Source organism: Xiphophorus hellerii, chromosome 14 (assembly GCF_003331165.1).
Source record: "Xiphophorus hellerii strain 12219 chromosome 14, Xiphophorus_hellerii-4.1, whole genome shotgun sequence".
Taxonomy (NCBI): domain Eukaryota; kingdom Metazoa; phylum Chordata; class Actinopteri; order Cyprinodontiformes; family Poeciliidae; genus Xiphophorus; species Xiphophorus hellerii.
Genome location: NC_045685.1, coordinates 18,444,372 through 18,468,186, shown reverse-complemented (window position 1 = coordinate 18,468,186; position 23,815 = coordinate 18,444,372). Strand labels below are relative to the sequence as shown.

The window sequence follows — 23,815 nt, the reverse complement described above, 5'->3', positions numbered from 1 at the left end:
TGGCTGACTTTAAATTACGCATACAAATCATCTGCGAGCCGGCATTAATGAATTTAAAAGGCAAACTACACATTGTTATTTGGAGAAATCTCTTTATACTTTCCTCACATCATATCTGCTCTGGTCTCTCTGGATCCAACGGGTAACAAAAAATGTCAACAACTAATTAATCAGACTGTGCTAGGACTCAGGAAAGGTCATTCATACCAGCGGATCATGACTGCAGAGGCTCCAAGGATACGCAACAAAGCCACACCGATATGTTTTATAAAAACAGGTTGGTTAATAAAGCCGTGTCTGACATTACACTGTCCACAGCAACAACAGAGAAGTAAGTACTGATCTTAACTATTAAAATTCCTCGAGGAAAATTTACCTGCCTCGAAGCTTCGTTAATTTATGTTTTGTTATTTACTGCGTTCTGGCCGGGACATTATTTGCGTTTTGCGGAGCTCTGACTTCCGCCTCTGAGTTGTTGACGAAAGCTAAGCATTAGCAGCATTACATCCAATTTTCAAGCTCGGCCTGGGAGGATTTTATTGATTATTGATAATGCCCGGGTTTTCATCGTTTTTGGGGGACCAATAGAGATCCTGAAAATGACTGGCGTGATGCCTGGAGTATGGCAGCCTTTTTCCTCTGGGAGTTGCGGGTTGAAAGCGAACAGCGGGAAGAGCGCTGTCCCCTCGTCACCACCACCACTCCAAGCCCCCCAGTCCAGACGACATTTCCCGTGTTCTCAAAGCTTGACAGGTACGGGGCAAGGTGAGAATCCAACTATTAAACTGACTGAAGATGAATACATAAACTAAAAGCTGCTGGAGTAGAGACATTTTTTATAAGCGTATTTGTGAGCCTGCCTCTTTATTATTAAATTGAATATAATTTCAGATCTTTGTATAACTTTTCTTCATGTTAACTTAGAAAGTTAACAGGTTAATTATTGTTAACCTAGTTAATTTTATTAAATTTTCTAAACTACAAAAAATATGAAAAATTGGACTGATATTGATATCCAATAGTAACACTGCTGTTATGTCAGATTTACCAAAACTTTATTTTATAATTTTTTTATCCGATTACTTGATTAATCGTTAGAATAATCGATAGATTACTCGATTACTAAAATATTCGTTTACAAAAGCCCTACTGTAAAGCAAGTCTTAACTTTTACTATTTTAAAATATTTCCCTGCATTTGAGCTATCCAAATCCATCCAGCCAAAACGTTGAGTCACACCAAACATTAAATAAGTGCTAAATAACGTTAAACATATTTATTTAGATGAAATATGCACGAGGAAGAGTTTGAGGGACACGTTTGCCAAGGAGTCTCCTCTCAACGCCGCCTAGAGCGATTTTGAAGCAAAATGTCAAGCATGTGATTTCAAAGTGAACACACATCGGATGCACAACACGTTTGGTGTGAACGCACCATAAAGAAACTTTATACGAGTTACAACAACATCTAATTTCCATTTTGGAATTTAATTAAAAATACTTTGAGAACCAAAACCTATTTAGTAAGCGTCAAACTTTCTATATTCCTCCCTCATTTAAAACCTGCCGCTGTGTCACAACAACCCTGATTCTGAAAGGAATGTTTCTCCACTCTGCTTCATAGTTTAGCTTGTTGGGTCTTTCCGCTCACACCGCCCGGCATGAAGGTGACCTTCACAAGGCGGTTGTGCTGCCTGGAAAGCAGACGTGTAATTACAACAGCGACAGAAGTATGACCGAAGATATGACGAAGAGTCGTCACGCAGTTCTGCTACATGGCCATCTGGTCGGCTGACATGCTAAAGCTAACGCGGTTATCAACGTTCCTACGGAGAACCAGCTGCCAGGCGGATCCTTCACAACAGGCGATCCGGTTAAAAAATCATTACAGGGTTAAAGCCTGGAAGAGTTTGGCATAACGGTGGTGAAAGAAAAGATAAAAGGGAAATATTTGTATTTCAAACCTTCTCAAAGCCATCGTCTACTTAGAATTTCCTTTAAAATTAGACACTTGGGATCCCAGGAAGCCAATTATTACCACTGATTTTGGGAATGTCCTTTACTTGGAAAATAAATTACGTTTAACTGAGAAAAACGTCTTTTTGGGTTCAAATAATCAACTGCTGTAAATATTAAAACTAAATATTTATTAGGAATACTAAGAAAAGCAATTACAAAGACATGACTTAAACCTGACATAATAAGTTTAAATGAATGGTTTGACATCATAGGTGGTATATTTGTGATGGGAAAGAATCACTTTCTTAGTTAGACATTCAAACAGATGTGGAAGAGATGGAAAATGTACATTCCCCTGATGTTTCTGTCTGTGTGAATTAAAAATAAAAAATGATTCTGCACAAAGAAAAAGTAATGAATTACTGTCTCGATCCAAACAACTCACGGGATCTAAAGCACAATTTGCACCCCAATTTAAACTTTATTTGATGTAAATGACTCCTGTCTGTTGTACAGATGGACATTACGTGCTTAAATAAAAATAAACAAACAGTGGAGACATTTGGGGTAAGGAAAAAGCTCTTACCTCGTACTCACGGACCACCCTCATGCCTCGGCCTCCTCCTCCGTACGCCGCTTTGAAGATGATGGGGAAGCCGTAGGTCTGGGCGAACGCCTGCGCCTCCTGCAGGCTGGAGATGGGAGAGTTGGTTCCCGGGACCACAGGAACACCTGACATGCAGGAGGGGAGGAAATCAAACCTACAGTTTAGAAATGGTCCTTGAGGCTGATTGAATTTTTATTGTAACTACAGAAGCTGAACCGTTTTCATCCCTCACCGACAACCTGAAATAATTTAAGTTTGTGAATAGATCAGGTTTTAATCATTCAAAGCGGTTTACTGATGAAGCAACGCTTCTCAAAGGTCCTATTTTCATCCAAAGTGATACAAAACTCTGATTTCCTCCTCACCTGCTCCAATTGCCAGCGATCGCGCCTCCACTTTGTCTCCCATCTTGCGGACCGTGTCTGGGCTCGGCCCAACAAACCTGACTCCAGCGTCTGAGCAGGCCTGAGCGAAGTCTGCGCGCTCAGAGAGGAAACCGTAGCCAGGATGGATGGCATCCACGCCGTTGTCCTAAGAAAAGAAATTAGCTCTACATTAGCAATGGAAGCTCTCGAAATGCTAACAGAGCACCGGCGGTGCTACTGCCGCCCTGGACCAGAGGTCGAGTTAACAAAGTATTTTCCATATTTGACCGTTTTTGTTTTTCTTTTACAAGGTGGAAAAATGTGAAGCCCGTCTGTAATTTGACAGGTTATAATTCACACCCTTGACTAGTTCACATGGGCAGACATTACGGACTTCTCTGCCCTGGAGAGACCAGACCAGGAGACCGGACAGAGAGCTGTAGAAGTACTTATCAGATCACACAGTCCGACCAGAGGTACGCGTCATTCATTGTTTCATTTACAACTGCTGATGGCAGCAGCAGCAAAACACCAGCAGCTCCTACGGCCAACTCTCCTCTTCCTCCATTTGGTCCTCCTCATCTTCATCACCTCTTGAGATTTCTACGCTCCCATCGATTTCAACGCTCCCATCGATTTCAACGCTCCCATCGATTTCAACGCGCTCCGGTTCAATTTGAAAAGGCTTAACAACTTCACTCAATGAAGTTTCTAGCTCTGTTGGACCATTACACGTCATTTTCCCAGAGTGCATCGCAGCGAGAACAATATGCCGACGTTCGTGTGACAATATTTTATTAAAACTTCTAAAAAGGAAACTAAGTAAAGTCTATTGTTACATGTAGCCATGGATAAGGTGCTGAGCTGAAGCTCACAGGCAGCCAGATCCAGTGTTGGCCGATCCTAATGGATAAAGCCATCACTGGCGCCGTATGTGCCATCTGCTCTTTTACACGAGGCGGGCTGTAATTACGGACCGTCCTGTTGCTCGGGGGAAACAGCGTTGCCAGGCCAGAGGAGGCATGTTGCCACACACAGGCGAGCAGGTTCAGACACCCACAAATAAAAACGTAGAGAAGATCAAGATGGAGACGGCGGCTGAAAACGAGCTTTCAGACGAGAAATCTCACAGAAGGCATGGAGAAAGACATCGGTATTTCTGTCACACATTAAGGAGTGACGGAGTGAACAACAGGTAAACATACGCCGACATTCATCGTGAAAGAAAACAGACACATCTTCCTGGCATGTGGTGGCGGCGCTCCCAGACAGCCAGGCTGATTTAGAGAAATGAGTTGGACGGCGATGCCTCCCTCGGCTTGGCTGGTCGAACACGTGGAGGAAAAAAAACCCCAAAAAACAAGAAATCACACACCACGAGAGACAGGTCAGAAGAACGACAAAGAACAACTGCAGCTGGTGCAAAGAAAGGAGAAAAAAAGGAGCAGATCTGATCGGTGGGATGATAAAGCTGCAGGAAATGAGGGTGCGGAAAAAAGGAAGATGGAAAACTAGATTGAACAGGAGGGACATGGGACACGCACAAAGAAGTGAACAAAAGACACAGGTGTGCAAGAGAATGACAAACGAGCCAAGAGCAGCCAGGAAGGAGTGTCAGAGCTGACATTTCTCCTCTTTTATAGGTCCAAAAATATGTTTTTTTTTGTGTATAAAAACAATCAGATGTGTTCATTAGGTCAGATTAAGAGCCTCCATAAATTCTGAGCAAATGAATCTGAAGAACGCCACGCCTCTACTGCTACACAGACGATAAGTCGGCTTGTTTTGGGTTGAAGCAGCAGCAGAGATGGAGTAGTTTTAATATGGCAAGCCATTTAGCATTCAATCAAATCTCAACAACAAAAATATCAGTTCCCTAAACAGCAACATAAATACTGGATATCGACCCAACTTTTCATGTATCGATACATCACTAATGGAAATATGTAAACTTATACTAAGCTCTAAAATAATCTACATGCTCCAAATTATATTTATTTTTATATCTTGTTCACTACAGTCCATGTTTTCTTTTCCCCTTTCTGTACGTTTTTTGTTTGAAATAAAAGTTATTGAGGAAAAAAAAAACAGAATGTGGGGAGAGGAAACTGACCTGATGCGTAAACAATCTTCACCCGCTTACAAATTGAACCTCACACTGAATTAAATGTTCACAAAACAGCCAGGTAAACTAGAGCTTTAGCTAAAGTTAGCCGAGTCGCTAACCAAAAAAAGAATTTGCTTCACCATTGGCAGACGTGTTCTTGGCTCTCCGAGTCATTTAAAAAGACATGAAAAAAAGAATATTTGAGGTCATGTCAAGAAGAGATTTTAAAGTTAAACCAATTACAAAAGTTGTTAAAATAAAAACAGAAGCTAATAAACCATAACAACCTTCAACCATCATGCTCTATCAAACTTATGACATTTTTAATATGTTCAGACATCCTCTCCAAATATCATCCATGTTCTGTTTGAGTTTACACGTCACAATTTATAGCTGTACATGTTAGTAAATATCCTTCACCTTGGCCACTTTGATGATGTCTGGAATGTGCAGGTACGCCGCCACTGGTGGCAGGCCCTTTCCGATCAGGTAAGCCTCATCTGCCTTCTGCCTGCAAAGTGCAAAAACAAAACATTGACATGCATGTTAATGTTTTCCTCCACATGTTTTTCCTCCACGCATTCGGTCCATAAAACTGCACCAACAGCAGTTTTCTGGCCGATCTCCGATCTTTAAAAAATCCTGACCTGCCTATTCTGTTGTTGGCCAATTTTATTTTGTCTGAAATGTTGCTCATTATAGCAAAACAAAAAGTGGAATGACTATTAAGTGCAGATATGACCTGGTGGGCCGGTCTGTCAGTCAAGCCTCTCACAGGAAAACGGAAGAGGACAGTGGCTGATTTTTAGACCTTTGCTGAGGTAGATAAGATTTGCTTCACGTTTAAATTGGCCGATCACCACTCTCCCAAAATTAAGGAAATCAGCACCAATAAATTGGCACACCGTTAATTGAGGAGTAATGAAATTACCGTATTTTTTGGACTATAAGCCACTACTTTTTTCCCCACGCTTTGAACCATGTGGCTTTTAGCCCGGTGCGGCTTTTCTGTGGACTTTTCTTCAACCACCAGGGGGCTCTTTAGCAGGAAGTGAATCATTCAAAGTCAAACTTGGAAATCAAAGAAGAGCGAGCTGATTTTCCAATTAGAACAAGCACATGGTAGCAGCAGGCACGGCGGAGAAATGTTTTCAAACTCAAACCCCCTCATCATGGAAACAACACGAAGAAGTTCATATGATGCAGCTTATAAGTTGAAGGCTGTCGATCTGGCAGCACAGATCGATAACCGCTGCACGTAAGCTCGGCGTGAACGAATCCATGGTTCGGCGTTGGAGACGCAGGGCTGCGTTCTTAATATATCCAGCAGATTTATTAAGGATGCTGCCTGCTGCTGCGCCCTTGTGGAAAACAGAGAGGCGGAGATACCAGCAGCCTTTAGCCCGTTGCGGCTTATATATGTACGTTTCCAGGGTTTTTTTTTTTTTTGGTTTTTTTTAACTTTATGGGTGCGGCTTATAGTGAGGTGCGCTCTATAGTCCGGAAAATATGGTGTCCATAACTCTTGGCCAAGTGATATTTACTTGGTTTTTATATATTTAGCCCGCTAACTTTGCGTCCAGTCAGGATTTCCTGTAACTGAGTGAGAATAAAGATGGAGGGCAAACGTAGAGTAACATGTCAACTGGGATTGAACAAGATTTTTTAACGTTTACCCTCCAAACAACTCGACATTTGTTGCCATTTCACACAAAAACCAGCAATGATCAAAGCACCAATGGGGGAAGAGAGGCTTCAAACTTTTCTTTGTTACTTGGCGGTTGCATCATTTGGACAAGACGTGATTTATTTACTGAAGCCTCTGAAGACGGTCGTTACCTGTGCATCTGTCCGGTGTCTTGCTCAGAGTAAACAGCCACGGTGCGAATCCCCAGTTCAGTGCAGGCTCTGAACACTCTGATGGCAATTTCACCTGGAAAAAAATTAAAATTACAGAGGAGGAAAAGTAAATGAAGTCATTCTGCTGTGAGCATCACAACGACTGAGGTTTAAATCATTTATGTACTTGAGGTTTTCCTTCATTTTGTAACCAGTTCCAAGCTTGTATGCATCACTTGTAGGCCTGTCGCGACAAGCAATAAATCAATCGCATGATAAATTAAAATAATATCCATTTGCATAATTTATAGTTTTTCTCTTTTCTCCCTCTCTCCACCAAAAACTTAATGACAAAAGTCAAAAGTCTTCAGTTTGGTGCTTTGTGCTCAAATAGCCCTTTTTTGAAGAATAATAGATAAAAACTTTATTAATCCCTCTGGGAAGAAATAAAATTTTTATCTAACCATTTTGTTTTGTATTATTTTATTTTTTCATATATTTTTTAAGAATAATTTTGTTCACAGAGACTTCATAATTCATTTTATTTGTAGTTTTGTTTTTTATTTTAGGTATTTAAAGAGTCTTCCAGGTCCAATGTTTATTGCTGTTTGAGTTGCTGCATTATTATGTCTTTACCATTATATAACTTAAAACGGCCTCAAAACAACAATATTATTGTTTATTGCAAGGCTTAACACTTATTAATTTAATGTCAGGAAAATGATTTTTTTATAGGTTTTTAGAAATATGAATCAGAAAATGAGGTGGTCCCTTTACTCCAACACCCTTAAATAAAACAGAAGCAGTAAGAAGTCATTTGAAAACGAGCTTGATCATTTATATCTGCATGATAGTTTGTTTTTCTTGTGAAGACAGCACAATTATTTCCAGATTAATTAATTTTCATAAACTTCAGGATACATTTTATTTATTTTGGATATTTAAAATGTCTTCCACTTTTACATGTTAGCTAGAAATTAACGTTTATTATTCTTTGAGTGAGTGAATGTAGTTGCATTACAACTACACCTTATATATTTTTGACTAATATATTACTTGGAAACGGTCTCAAAACAAAAATGTCATCGTTTTTTGCAAAAACTTCTGGAACAATTTATCGTCCTGTAAAGTTTATTGTGCCAATTCCTGAAAATGTCCGATGTGAACGAGTCTGATCCGTTTTATAAAAAGAGGAAACGTGAGTTTGGTAGAGAAAGAGGCGGCTACTGAAGCCACCTTGACTTTTATCGAGCTAAGCTACATTATTTAAGTTTGTTCATGTTTCCCACTGTAAAACTCAAGCACTTTAAGCATTTTCAAGGTAAGTTTCAAACTTTTCCAGCACCACAATTTGGAAATAAAAACAAACTAAAACAGTTTGAAATCAGTTTTATATGATATAATTTATTATTATCATTAATAATTTTATTGTGATAGTATTCCATATTCTACAGCAGAAACAAGTTAAACTACAATGTAACAAAAATTTTGTTTAAAAATGTCGACCAAACCATATACACCCGACTGGTCCAAGAAAGTTATAAAATAAATCTCTAGAAAATGTTCTTGGCCAGTTTTTTGGCATTTAGCAAATAGAAATAAATTTTCTAATTTCAACTAATGTAAAATAGGAAATTTTTAGTCTAATTTAACTTCAGATGGTGAGTAAAAACCGTCTCGTTTCAACTGTAAATAAAGTTTTTTAAATCTACACAGTAAAAATAAATGCCAGCGTTAAATTAATACTGGTTTTTTACCAGTCATGACTGGTCCAAGAAAGTTACAAAAAAATATTCTGGTCAAGTTTTTTTCTCATTTAGTAAATAGAAATAAATTTGCTAATTCCAACTAACTTAAAATAAGAAAATTTCAGTCTGATTTAACTTCAGACGGTGAGTAAAAACTGTAAATAACAGCATTTAATCTAACATTAGCTTACACTTTAATACTTTATTGCACAACTGCTCAGTTAGAATACCAAGCACGTTTAAGGACTTGAAACAGAAATGAAGCACTTTCCAAACCTTATTTCAATGATTTCAAGCCGCCAGACATTTCCATCCACTTCACAACTACGCACCATTTTGTTTATCATGAAATTTCAATAAAACGTACTGAAGTCTCAATAATTGTGAAAGACACCATATGTGATGTGCAGAAAAAAAAAAAAAAGCCATTTGAAAGGTAGAAAGCAGCAAAACTAAAGAGCCCAGCAGACATTCGCTGACAGAAAAAAAAAACACTCCTTAGCGTTCATCTTGCTGTCACAGGAACCAAACGCTCAAAAAAAAAAAAAAAAAAAGCACAGTTTAGTGAAAAATCAACCTCAGTCACTGAAAGCTGGTATGTTTTGTTTTTGTTTGAAGGGGAGGACAGGAGACGGCATTTAAATGTTTGTGCAGCTTTTTTTTAAAAAAGAAAAAAGCAGCGACTAACATCACAAAGGGAAAATTAGTGAGGGAGAGATTTATAGAAAAACAGATTAGACGATTTGAATCAGAGTGAAGGCTGGGGTGACGGGTCCTTTAAAGAAGTGACAATCAAAAACGAGCAGTGTGGCGTCTTTAATGGAGACGCAGATAAGATTAGAGGAGACAAAAGCAGTGGGAGGGAGGAGGTAAATGAGGAGGAGTAAATGAGGGGAGTCACAGCAGGGCAGAGAGGGAGACAACAAGTGGCTTGCAGCAAAAATCACATCTGACAAGAGCTGCAGAAACGAAACGAGAAGAGGAGCAACAAGCATGGAGGAGAAGAAACGCTGACAGAGTGCGGCAGGACTGAAAACCAGAGCGTTTATACTGGGAGTGATGGGTTGATGCAGCACGTGTGTTTAATTAGAGCAGCACCAGATCAACAGTCAGATGTGTGAGTAAGTTTGTCATTTTAAATGGATGATAACAGAGAAACAATCGTCTGTCCGTCTGGACCGGACTTGACAGGAGAGACTCCAATTACTCAAACATCAACGCAGATTTGTTGTTGAAATACGATTTTCTTTTTTTGCGTGGATGATGATAGGACTAGATAAAACTGCAATCAGACTTCTGTTTGGACGGTTTACAACGCTCAAGTGATTAATACACAAAGAACTTTGACGTCGCAGAGCAGCGAACAGTTATGGAAGTAACAGATGGAGCTGATTATGAATCGATTTCAAAGTTTATTCAGCAAAGTTTGTTCTTGTGACTTCTTTTATCATCACAAGATAAAAGACGCTAACGAAAAGAAACCAAGCTAAGAGCAACGGCCTTGTGTGACGAATTTACTGCAACTTCTGTAGACAAGTCTGACTGGATGCGAAGTCAAAACCAGAACAGACTTCATTCATGATTTCATATTTATAATTTTCAGTCATTGTTTACATCCTGATTTACAGAGTCTGGCTTCTTCTGGTGCAGAGTTACGATGCACGTCTCACGTAAATTACCTTACAGACGTGAACAAGTCAGATGTGACTGGCATGGAGTCTGGCGCAAAGTAGACATGCTGTCATGTGATAACCTTGAGTAAAAATACTACAACTACTTGATAAAAAATAAATTAATCACAGTTATAGAACAATCCAACTCCAAACAGTTTGCCAACTGTGGTTTTCATGCAGCATTTCACTAAAACAATTAACAACCCATCTTCCTTTAGTTTCTACACGGAGAATGTTTTGAGTTTGTTGCAAACCGCGACGCTTCCTGCATTTGGTTTTCATGGAGGACAGAACAAACACAGGAGAGTCTCTTTCTGCCAGTTAATCAGCAGTTATGAAAAGTTAAGAGTTAATTCGTACTTCTACCAGCAAACAAAAACCTTAATCCATCCGTCACTTTTTCTTAAAAAAGGACATTTGTGGAAATATTAAAATTTAATTTCTTGAATTACAAGCAGCACATCTACAGCAAAGCTTTTAATCTAAAAATGAAAAGACGCGCTCTGGAATGGGTCGTAGCAAAAAGTAAGCATTTGGGTTCAACATACTATTTTGCCCCAAAACAGATAAAAATAAAATTTATCTGAGCATTTCTTTTCTTCAAACCATCTCGACTCAATCTGGAGATCTCCATGTTTGCTAACATGATGCAGCGCCATGTTGCAAAATAAAAATACAGTAACGACTTGGTCCAAAGATCAGAAAACTGAAGTTTTGAACCTTTATCCAGAAAACTCCTGTAAGAATCTGTGTTCAGATGTCAAAAACAGGAGGAAGAGCAGAACCCAACATGTGATGAAGAGCAGTTTTCATCAATGTTACAGAAGTTCCTCATTAAAACACTCCAGTACGGCCTCCCATCGAGTCTGCTTAAATATTAGCAATCAGAAAAGAAAACTTAATGCAGCACATTAAAAATGAAACGATCTGAGAGTCTTTCTGCCTCAGGAAAACAGTAAAAGTAACAGGATTTTCTTAAATTATACATGAAACAGCGTTTAATTCAACAGCAACACTTGAATATTAGTGCTGGATGAAAAGTTTTACCTCTGTTGGCCACCATGACTTTCTTGATGGGTCGGTACTCGGTCTGTGGGGCAGAGTGGGCGGATCGGGAGAGGAGACACGCCCTCCTGACGGTGAGCAGGCCCAGGCCGCCTCGCACCGCTGCAAACCTCAACATCCTGACAGGGACAGAAAAAAAGAGGAAAACACAAATAAAGGTCAAGTTAAAACACGGGGAAGAAGGTAGGAAACAAGAAAATCAGTGCTAGCTAATCCTCAACTGCTAATTATAAACATTAGTTGGACTAAAGCGCTATTTAGCAGAAGCTAACGCTAAAGTGCTACCTTCAATTCAAATTATATCTGCTGCTGGGAGACTACAACTCCCAAACAACAATTTAATTTTGACATTTGCATACTCCATGATGCTCTTAGACATTGTATTTATATCTTATCTAATATTAGTGTTTTATTTTATTACTCTATGCTTGATTGAAGTAAAATTAATGAGAAAAAAGAACAAAATTAAACAGAACTGCTGCGTAAACTGTGGGAAAAAAAGAGCATGAATCTAAACACCTAACTATTTGAACAATAAAAAGTTAATAACCAAAACTTCAACATAGATGTTTAAGTTCATTCAACAGAAAGTTTACAACCAGCCAAGTATGTTAACACGTCTGAATTTATCCAGACAAATCAACTTAGAAGTTAAATGTGTCAAGCATTTTCAAAGTTAGCTAATATGCTAATCAAATAATTAGCATAGCTATTAGCATAAGAGTTTTGTTTATTTTTTTTACCCCTCCAGGGGGTCTTTTTGTGGGCTCTATTGTCCCTTATATGAAAGTAGGCTGACAGGAAGGAAAGGAGGGCAGACATGCGGCAAATGTCGCCGACGGCCGCGTCGAGGACTCAAGGTCTCCAAATATGGGTCGCGCTAACCCCTACGCCACGCCCCTTTGGTTCCCAACCTTTTTATCACCGCGGACCGGACAGGTCAAGGCTTGGCGATTTTACTGCGGCCCTGGGGCAAGGAGGTCACATGACACAATTTTAAATTTTCTGCCCCGATTTTCCCCTAATGACAATCTTAGAACGTTCCGAGTTCTAAGATTGTCGCTTGTGATAATTGAGGTATAATGAAGGTTATTCTATTTTTAAAAAGGAAGAGATTTGGTAATATGTTTATTTTTGCTTTCATTTTAAAGTCGTACGCAGGGCAACAAAAATCCAACAACTTTTCAATCAAAAAAAAAGCCTTGAGAAAACTCGTTCGATATTTTGGGCTGATAAAAAGTTTTTCCATGACAGTTCTCGTTTTTATTTGCTAGTTTGTTTTTTTACTATAAGCATTTTCTGCAGCAACAACAGAAAATAAAGATCTTTTATTTCAGACATACAACTATTGGTTCTTTTTTTACTTTGTTTCATCAAAATATCATGTTTAGCATGCTGCTCTGAAGGTTAAAGGAAAGTAATTGTTAGATTTTGTTTCAAAAGCTTGGAACATCAATGATTTAATAAAATGACCAAACTAAACATGTAGAGGCAGAATTCCTTGAACTAGAAAAATTATATAGATGATGCAAGAATATCCATCCATCCATCCACTTCGGGCTGCGCTTTGTCTGGTCCCAAACAAAGCGCAGACACCCGGGACCTGTCTGCCTTGGGTGACCCTACCAGGGGCGTAAAGCCCCAGACAGCAGAGCTCCTAGGATTGTTGGGCACTCAAACCCCTCCAACACAATAAGGTGGCAGCCCAACGAGAGGTGATGCAAGAATAACTGAAATAAAACCAAAACGAGCCCCTTTACCCCAATTATCTTTTACTATAAAAGCGTGGCTCGTTATTTTTGACTGAAGCTGCAGGGAGTCGCTGCGCCGGGCCTAAAGAGCCACCAGAGGCCTGATAGCTGCAGGACGGGGATCCCAGGGTTAGTCGAAGCAGAACGCAAAGAAAATATGTTCCTCTGATGGATTCATGCTGCAAAAACAAACATTATGGGGCCTCTTCCCCTTTAAATGAACAATTCATCTGCACAGAAAGGAAATGCATCTCTGCTTCTTTGTTTCTACAAGTGATTTGTGGTAATAAGTTTGGAAAGTCTGTTTTCTTCTAATCAAAACAAGAAAACTGGTTTCTGGGTCGAGCAGCAGAGTTAAGTTTGAGAAGAAGTCAGAAGAAAAATGTTTTTAAAACTCATTTCTCATAAACAAAATCATGAGATGAGGTTTTATTTGTAACAAAACCTGGAAAGTGAAAACTAAAGGCTTCTGCAGTTTGATTTTAATAAAGAACAGGACCTCAGCTGTAAAAACAAAGCGCAGTCCTGGAACGCACAGGCCGCGTTGTTCCCTTACAAACGCTGCTAAAACAAAACTTTACTCTTTAGTTTTAATCTAAAATAGAAAATGTGAAGATAAACAGTATAAAAGCTGATCATGTTACTAAATAAAGTGGCATTTTGCCTTTATAATAGGGCTGCAACTGACGTATTTCAGTAATCAGTTATTCTATCGATTATACCGCTGATTAATCGTATAAAAACTTTGGCACATTCTGCAAATTTTTCATTTAAGCTTTTTTATACCAGAAATGCATCAAAAGATGCAAATAATTAAATTCCCTTTTAAATGATAAACATTTACTGCCTAAAATGTGATGTAGCTTTTCATCAGTGTGTCATACAAAGGATGCATCTGCAGATAAAAATCAAAGTTTATTTGTTCAGCACAGTTCAGCAGCAAGGCGGCTCAAGGTGGCTTGCATAATAAAAACAAAACATTAGAAAGTTATAGAGAAAACACCACACAGTCCACAACTGAACAGACGTTATATTTTGATGAGTGAAATCACCAAAATCATATCAAATCATAAATATGTTGGTCAATGTTTCAACATTTCTTCTCAACATGTGAAAATCTCACATTTCTGCTCTTACCAATACAATGTAGGGCTGATCTGATGATTGTTTTTCTATATTTTTTTATTCTAGATTAGCTTGCATTGAGTTTTTTTTTTTTTACTTTATATGTCTTTAATTTCTGTTACTCATTTCTGTCCACTTTCTGCCATCACAGCTTAAATTTCCTACTTGAGGCTCTACTAAAAGATCATCTTATTAACTGATTAATAATTGGGCAGCAAAAGATGCTCAACTTTTCTACTGAATTTGAACCAGATGAAGATAAAGCCTGAGTTATTAGTACAACATATTTACAAACTTTATCTTAAATGAAAAATTTATCTGTATTTGTAGCTTTGGCTTAATTACTTCTGACTGTGTTATTTCAGCAATTGACCTTTTTTTGAGTCTGTATACTCCCGTTGCTAAATCATTCCAATTATCAATTCATCACGATTAATACGATTAATCGTTTCAGCTCTCTGTCCACCATCCAGGCGGTTCAGATGCGGCGGCTGCAGTCGACCAGGAAGTAAAGGATGTTTGTCAGCAGCAGGAGGTCAGAGGGACAAACGTTTATTACAGCTGACAAGATTAACGAGTATTAATGAAATACGGACAAACACCCAGGCTGCAGTTCATGTTCCGCAGATTTATCGACCATTATTTAAGATCTCATTTTTACCTCAACAGCCAAACTGTTGGGTTTGTCAGCCAAATGGTAAAATATGGGAGTCTGTTGCTCTCAGCAGCGGATCTGAAGGCGGCGTCTGGGGCTCATGCATCGTTTGCACCCTATAGCTTTGGCCATTTTTTATTCCTGCACAACTTCGCCTCACAGCAACCACAAACGCACATCCAGGGTGGGGAAAATCCTTCTGGCATCTGAAATTAATGTAAATATTGACTTTGAGATGCCAATTCGATGTCATCTGCATCTTAAAAGTTCAAATATTTGTAAAGGCAATTCAGTTTCACATTGATTTAATTTTATTTCATATTTTTAGATAATTTTCAGGTTCATCTCCAATGGAAGCATTTACATGAACCATCTCTTTTCTTTCTACTTGGTGCAAACGTTATTTATTTTACCTCATTTTAGTTTGTGTGGGTGTGTCTGCTGTCTAGGGATTTATTTGTGGGTTAAAATCTCCCAAAGTTTTATTGCTATACTTTATATGATTTTTCAATTGTATTATATGTCAATTTAATTATTTAAAAGTGAAAAAAATCTAATAAAATAAGCAACAAAGGGTGAAAAGCACCAATTCGTTTGTTTTGACTAGCTTCCCTAAAAATCCTGCTTTAATTTTTAATTTTTTTTAATCAAGAGCGTTTTTCACTTATTCTGAAGCTTTTAGCACTAAATGTATAAATCAATTAGGCTCTGGGATTTTTAGAGCTTGGAGTCAATTATTTTAATCAAATTATGAGTTTTCAATGAAACTGGGGCTGTTCAATTTGTGCTTCAATTATGATTTTTGTCCCAAATAATCATAAAAAATTACGCAATTCACTTTTTCCCCCCCACACTCTGCTTTCAAGCGTATTGTTATTCACTTCAATGAGTAATCACGTTAAATAATTACGTTTTAAACACTACCCAAAATGTTGTAATTATGATTTTATCCCCAACATAATAGAGTACCTTTAACAAGAAGAAAAATTGTTGGATTAAAAGGGGGAACTACTAAAATAAATTGACTATTTTTTCTCTTTCAATTAAACTGATTTTCTTTAAAGGTCAAAGCAACCTTGCACATAAAAGAGCGGTGCTCAATTAGCTGGCTTACAAGGGTTTTACTATAAAAACACTGCTTAGTCCAGCGTAGTGGGAGGACTGACAGCTATCTCACCCAATAAAATGATTTAAAAACAGGAAAAAAGGACAGTTTTTCCAAGAAGCCATTAACTGATTTTCCTCCCGACATGAAAACCCGGATCTACCAGCTGCAAGTGGGTCTAATTAGAGACAACGAGCTTCAGGTGTGACGCCAAATTACACCAACAACGAAGCCTGCAAATTACACAAAACTTTAAAACAAAACATCATCACATCTTCAGCTTGAGTTGCAGCGATAAAAACGAGGTTAATGTTGGAGTTTGAAGTGAAATAATAACTGAATGGAAGGAGGGGCGAGTTCAACAAGTTTGTCCTGTCAGTTAAATATTCTAAAAAAAAAAGTCACACGGCGGCGCTATTTTCTTTAACAACTTTTTTTAAAAAAAGCTTTAATAAATGTGAATATTAGAGGGGAAAGAGCAGGGAAAAGTGGAAAAACGTTTAAAACTACCTCAACCAGTCGCTCAGCAGCTCATGCGATGCGCAGACACTTCCAGATTCAGAGAAGGATGCACAGATTGATGACGTCTTCTTCTGGGCTGACTGCGAGCCACAGCGCCTCACTAGCAGTCTGTTGCTGCCACCCTGTGCTCAAACAGAGGTACTGCAGCTAAAGAAGGCCACGTTTTAGAGGTGACTGCGCCAAAGTCTTTAATAAATACAAGGTCATAGTTATAAATATTTTTTAAAAGTGAATTCAGTCTACCTGCTGCTGGTTTTAAATTTGAGTTTGCTTGTAGTTGTTTTTTTTTAGTAAATTATTGTGGACTAATACTGTTTTTGTTTTCTGGGGGGGGGGGGGGGTTCACTTGACACTATTTATAGGTTTTAGGTTTAGTTTTTCTGCAACAACACTTATAAAACACTAAATCAAGTACATTTAACACAAACCAGGTGACATTAAGGAAAATAAATAAGTGACTTTGTCTCTGTTTAACCCTTTAACTGGCCCTGAAGAACAGACTGTGGTAAATAAAACCACTGTTATGTCTTTTTGGACTGTATATGTGTTTTGATAACGCATCCAGGCCGTAACAATACACTTTTTCAACACAAAAGCAACAATGTGACACGATGAAACAGATACAGCTTCCCAAGGACAGAAGAGAGCAGGAAAGAAACTGCAGACACTAGCGTTAAGCCTTTGGTTACTGCACTGCGCATTTTAGAAAGGAAAAGTTTTACTGAAGCTAAAGTTTAATTTCTCTCAAGAGCAACTCAATCCTCTACTTGCATGAATGTGAATAATTATCAATAAGCACACTTAGCACCTGGATAAATTAACTCTAAACATATTCACTGTTTAAAAAGGCGTTTAGGTAAACATCATAAAATCTGATTTATATTTGATATTTTGTTTCAGATGTCAGGAAGCTCCCCTGCACACTGGAAACACTGAACCAGAAAATTAAACATCAAGACAACATGGACGATCTCTGCAGTGACAAGAACGCATCAGTGACCTCTGCACTGACGTTAACCTCTGCAGTGACGTTACGGTGGTTCGTTGTCTCACTGGCTGCATTTTCATTAACCATATTACTGCCCAAATTAGAATTACAAAATAAACTCGCTGGTTGTAAATTTTAATTTTGAAAAAAACTCAAGTATTTTTTTTTAAATAAAAAGCTGTTTTAAAATTAGTGTATTTCACAAAACTGGAACATGTGTTTTGCATCATCCAGTTGTGTCATGTGATCAACAACTGGATGTTACTGCTGGCGGAAACGACTAAGAAGACGACAGGAAGTGATAAAATGATAACGCCCCACCATGATTTCTAATAACTTATCATGTGATTTTAATTTGGTTTTCTATTTAATGGAAACATCACAATTGCATAATTGTGTTTTTTTCAACATTAGTGAAATATCAACATAGTTTTATGTACATTTGTAATAAAATTACAGCTATCGTTAGCATGTCAAGGTCCCCAAACAATCAAGAAACATGAATGAAAACATTTTTATGTCATTTAAATTCTTTGCATAATGTTTTGGTTTCTGGTATTATAAGTCATAAAAAAATCTAAGTTTTGCAAAGTTACAATTTTTTAAATGACCACAAAAAACATGTTTATAGTTGAATATGTCTGTGAGCGTATAAATCCTCCTAACCTTATCAAATCTGTACACAGTTGTCGTGCAGAATACAGATTTGCTTTTACCTGGACATTGAAATCTTTCTCAGCTTTACTGGCTTCTTTTATGGTTTAGTGGAAACCAGTGACAGCCATATATGATGAGAAGTGAAAAAGATGAAGATGAAACCAGTTTGCAGCATGGCAGGTTAAATGATGATTCATTTAAAATTTGTTCTTTCATCCCTGATTCCTTTTCATCTTCAAACTATGACAATCTGTTCCCCTGCAGAAGGAAGAGATTTCATTATAGCTCAGTATTAATACAGGTTGTAAATTCTGACTAATTCAAACAATGTAGTTGGTGTCTCTCTGTCTTTCCCATTGCAGCTTAACTTGTACAGTTTTTATGACCTTTTATTTCTGTTGTAAACTTTTGAAATCCAGAACTCACCTTCTTTTTTTGCAGTCAATGTTAGTTTAGGGTAAGCAAATACGATCCAAGAGTGAACATGATAATAAAAGGCAAAGATCTTTTTCATTCAGTCCCCAAAACATCTGTTAAAAAAATCATTTTGTCCTCTTTGGTTTTGTCTTCTACTTTCTTTTCTTCTCACTGCCTTACATAAAGTGTATGAATGTAGCGAGAGTTTAAAGTCTGAAACTGAAGATAAGAATGAAGTTGTGGTTTGGGAAGAATCCTCATTATGCTCTGAGGGTTACAATTTGAGTCATTTTGGTTTTGGCACTTAAGCGTCAGAACCCTGATTTAAATCCTGATAAATCTGCAGACATTTTTGTTCTCTGCAATGGATTTTAACACAAGTATGAAGAGGAAAATTTACATTTTGTTTGCATGTCAACTTTTCACTCTAGCTCCGTTTCCATTGATGTTTCAAAAATAAATTCACTGAATGGCTGTATCAAGATTGGTTTATTTCGTAAAACTGCCATAGAAACATTTTTCACACAATCAACAATTGGATGTCGCCTCTGGCACAAACCACAAAGAAGAAGACAACAGGAAGTAGTAGGAAGGACGCAGCATGTTTAATGTCTGAATGTCCATCAGTTTGTGACCATAAGCACAAGCACACTTTAATTATGCAGCAAAAATAAAACACCAACACATCCACAAAGCAGAAATAAGTTTTGGTTCTAAACTCATAGGCAATGCTGTATGTTATTTTGGTTTATATATCTTTATAATTGAAATAAGTCATGTGCAATAAAATGGCTTCATATCTAGAGGATAAATTTAGAGCTGGACAATAAATCAACAAAATATATATCCTAGTAGACACAATAGATAGTATGTTTGATAGAATATTCAATAAATTAACTGCATTGGTGGAATCAACTGACTCCCTCACTCTTTGGTTACCTAGCAACGACCTGTGGAGTTACTTGGGCAGAAGAAGTTTTTTCCACCATTCCTCATAACTGCTTAAAAATACAAAACAATGGTGTGGAGTAAAAACTGTGGATAAAAACAGTAAGTCAGACCATCAGTTTGGCATAATTTCAAATATTCAAAACAAAAAACTAATCAGTAACCAATAGACTGATAAGAAATTCCTATATTATGATTGGTTTTTCAGCCATATTGTCCACCTCTAGATACATTACACGCTACCAAAATAAAAATCTAAATTATTATTAAACAAGTTCTTGTTTGTCATCCGCTGTATTCTGAGCATGATCAAAGTGACCTGCTTTATCTCACAGTCGGCTCTTGAGTCCCAACAAACATTAACAAACCGTCCAAATCGTCTATCCAAAAACAAGACCAAAGTCCGCTCAACACCAGGCAGACAAAATCACATCAGCTCACTGCAGCGTGAGAGCGTTTCCCAGCCAAACCCAATCAGCTGTGAGTAAAAACTTAATAAATGTAGCTTTGACAGAAACAGGATGAGAATAAATCGTCGCCATGCAAAGACCAACAGAAGCACGTTGTATTATTCAAGTACCGATATGTGTCAAAGTTTCTGAAATGCTGTCTTCATCACGTAGGGATGCTCAAAAACCAGTTACACCAATCCAAACTGTGATTGTGTTACTGGTGACAAGTAGTCTGCGTCAAATATGTAAAATATTAACCCATATATTCACAATCACTGTTTAAACTGCAGATGACGCTCAAACTCATTTACACAAATGAACCAACCAAAGGGGACAAACTAAATAAACCCCTCAGATATGAAAACACCCTAAATTACCATTACCATGGTTAGCTAGCATCCTAAAACAACTGTTAAGGATGTAATCTTAGGCAAAAGCTGAAACCCCTCAGCAAAAATACCATGACTTCTTTCCAACAGGCTTTTAAAGGTCCAGAGGAATGTGACCTTTGCCCTTTTGTTGAATGCAACCAAACATGTGGGACAGAGACGTTGTTCTTGTTTCAGAATTAGGCAAGTTTCACGTCAAAGCTGTTCGTTTATAGCATTATTTTCCAAGATGCAAGTCATGTTTTTCTGATTCTGATCGCCACAACTCCTATAACTCTGGGGTTAGGCCAGTGTCCAAACTGGTGTCCAAACTGGGCCAAAACTAGCAAATTTAAACGACTGGTGGGTCACAAAATTCATTAAGTTAAAAATGTTAAATCATTTACATTTTTTTTCTTTACTTGCTGAAAATAAAGGAGCATTTTTTAAAAAAATTATTAAAGATCTAAAACACGAAAAGGGCTTCGGACTGCTACATTATAAGAAAAACAAAATTTTGGGGGGTCATCGGGTGTTTTCTGTTTTGTTGGCCCAGTTTTTACAATTTTTGACTTGTGGTCAGAAGCCGAATAAAATCCTTTCAACGGCCACAAATGGCCCGCAAGCCACACTTTGGACACCGCTGGGTTAGACGATCTACATTGGAGTTTTCGATTCAATTTGACTAATCAATCTCTATCCAGGTCCTGGTAAATGGACTGAACTTATATAGCGCTTTTCCAGTCATTTTTGACCACTCAAAGCGCTTTACACTAGAGTCACATTCACCCAGTCGCACTCACAAACACGCACACATTAATACACCGATACGCAGATCAGTAGGCAATTTGGGGTTAAGTGCCTTGCCCAGAGGCACATCAACACGTGGCAGGAGGAAGCTGGAATCGAACCTACAACCTTCCGATCGCAAGACGACTACTCTACCAAAGAGCCACAGTCGCCCCAGAGCCACAGTCGCCCTGGTGTCTTTAATACAGATGAAATCTCTCAAAAGAAAAAGAAAATAGCTTATTTTATCAAATATTGAGGAAAGTGAAAACAAACCTGACATTCATTTAAAATCTCTGAACTAAAAAAGGCCCAGTGGTTTATTTCTTAAATGTACAGTATATAAAATTGAATGTCTGCTCAAAATCCTAATTCTGCATTTTTACCTAAGTTTTCTATACTGATAGCTGGAAAGCTACAATCAAACATGGAGCCAGGTACTTTCTGCCAAATGTCCTCCATGACCCACTCTCTCTCTCTCTTTGATCAACTACAAAACAACAGAAAAAGACCAAAATGACTATAAAACCAAGTTAATGAAGCTACGGGAACAGATCTGTCTGAAGTTACAAGCTACTGGGAGCACTGGTTCACACATTAACCTTACAGGGATCAAAGTTCCTAGAGATCAATGCTTTGTCACAAAACCTGTTGCACGGCTTCAACTTTACTCTAATTGGCCCAAACCTGAATCTGGTTTTCTGCCGATGTCTGAACAGCAGACGTCAACCTTTCCTGGATCACAACACTCAGAAATCACCACCATAAATACCAGATATGCTTTAAAATAATAAATAGTAGTGTGACGTTCACACTTAAAGTCAATGAATAGTTGACTGTATTGTTGTGGCTGTATTGGAAAATAAAAATATTAGATCTAGATGTGCAGAGAGCTACAACGTCTGCTGACCAAACTTACTGCAAACACAAAGTTTCATTCGAGACGTACAACAAAATCTGCAACAAAATCTAAGTACACTGAGAAAAATCTAACACTAATGGAGGAAAAATCCTCAGATCATCGCATCCTCCTGCCAACAGCCATCACAATCTACAATAACTACTTTAAGAATCTCAATTAAAATGACCTGCAACAACATTTCATTTCCCTTTGGGATCAATATATTGAATTTGAATCTATGGCCTTTTTATACCAGTACCTACTCAGCATGGCTCGACTCAACTCTACATGATTTGGCGTGTTTTCCATTACAGCTGAGTCACATCCTGGTGGGTTCAATTGTCGTATACTTGAGCGCTCCCAGAATCCGAAAATAGCACGACGTAATCTGTACACGACAAAAACACAACGTAATAATGGAAGCCATGTTGAACATTCAGCTCAGTCTGTGGATTTTATCAGATCCTGTCCACATGCAGATGGTTTTAGGTCCATAAAGGTATTTTATTGTTTATGCACAGAACCGGCGTTTAAGGAGATCAGAATCTAGGGCTTGACGAGATATCACGATAAGTGTTTTATATCAGTCGATATTGATAATTATTGACTAGTTGTTGTTTTTGGTTGTTTTAGATATCTGAAATACAGCCAACTTAATAAAAACTGTTTTAGAAAACCCAGCTTAACCCTTCCAGACCAAACGATCCAGCCAAATTTGCAGAACAGTCCTGTAATTCTGTCACATTTGCACTGTCTGAAAAATTCCAACGGTTTTTGAAAGTGAAGATGTTGCGCTTTCCAGGCAATATCGGGTTATTGCCTTTGGGAGGGAGTGAAATTAATCTGAGGGGCACTCTTCTAATGGACGGTAAATTGGGAAATAACTTAGTAGATATTGAAAGTTCCAGTTGTGATGGATAAATGGGCAAATATATATTTACTCACAGGAAATTTAAAGAACCGTTTACAATTCAAATAAGCAAAAATATCCAGGCGGTGATTTGAAACTTTGGTCATAAAGGGTTAAATCTAGGGCTGGACAACATGGCTGAAAAAACGTAGCACTACATAAGCATTTCATATGAGTCTATCAATAATTATTGATCACTTTTTTGTTTTAAATATCTAAAATACTTCCAATTCAATTCAATTAGATTCAAAAATACTTTATTAATCCCAAAAGGAAATTAAATAACATTTATAAATATAATAACAATGATAAACGTTGTGACATTATCTTTCCTGTTTTACCGTTTCCTCTCATTCATTTCCTCCTTTCACTTTGCGTTATTTTTTAATTCTTAAGAAATTATGAGCAACAGTGGCAAAACATTAAACTGCTTCTGCGCCAGTTACTCAAAAGGTTGTTGCTAGGTAACCAAAGAGTGAGAGAGTTGCTAAGTAACCAAAGAGTGAGTGAGTGAGTTCCTTTGATTCCACCAACTTTGCTTAGCTGGCCTTGAGAGACTGACCAGCTAAACCCTTTCCTTTGCCTGCATCCCCCAGAATGCTGTGCGGTTCTGGATTGGAGTTCAGTGAAATTATTGAATATTCTATCTGACGTATTGATCATGTGTCTATCGCGATATGTCATTGATTTATTGCTTAGTCATACCAGATACGATCATTTTTTTAAACCTGGTCCCAGAGAGGGGAAATTTTAAAGCGGTTTTAGTGAGTACTATGCATGTGTCCCACTGCCTTTTATTCTGAAAAATAAAAAACATGGCACCATTTGGTGTCGTTTGGTGATTTCTGCATCATTCTGCTTTACA

The 23,815-nt window shown here is 37.9% G+C and overlaps 1 protein-coding gene and 1 long non-coding RNA gene across 2 annotated transcripts in view; both read right to left on the bottom strand.

The window, feature by feature from the left end:
- Nucleotides 1-23,815, bottom strand: part of pcxb (pyruvate carboxylase b) — a 378,906-nt gene that overhangs the window by 348,275 nt on the left and 6,816 nt on the right. Inside the window, exons 2-6 of the mRNA XM_032584098.1 lie at nt 11,345-11,481; nt 6,877-6,970; nt 5,458-5,548; nt 2,931-3,096; nt 2,545-2,690 (exon numbers count right to left, since the gene is read on the bottom strand). Of these exons, the coding sequence (XP_032439989.1) occupies nt 2,545-2,690; nt 2,931-3,096; nt 5,458-5,548; nt 6,877-6,970; nt 11,345-11,481 (634 nt within the window). The remainder of the gene's footprint in view (nt 1-2,544; nt 2,691-2,930; nt 3,097-5,457; nt 5,549-6,876; nt 6,971-11,344; nt 11,482-23,815) is intronic.
- Nucleotides 15,804-23,547, bottom strand: LOC116733302 (uncharacterized). Its single transcript, XR_004341996.1, has 3 exons — nt 23,361-23,547; nt 16,663-16,667; nt 15,804-15,813 (listed from the first exon to the last, which is right to left on the bottom strand). It is a non-coding gene; the product is annotated as an uncharacterized LOC116733302 (long non-coding RNA).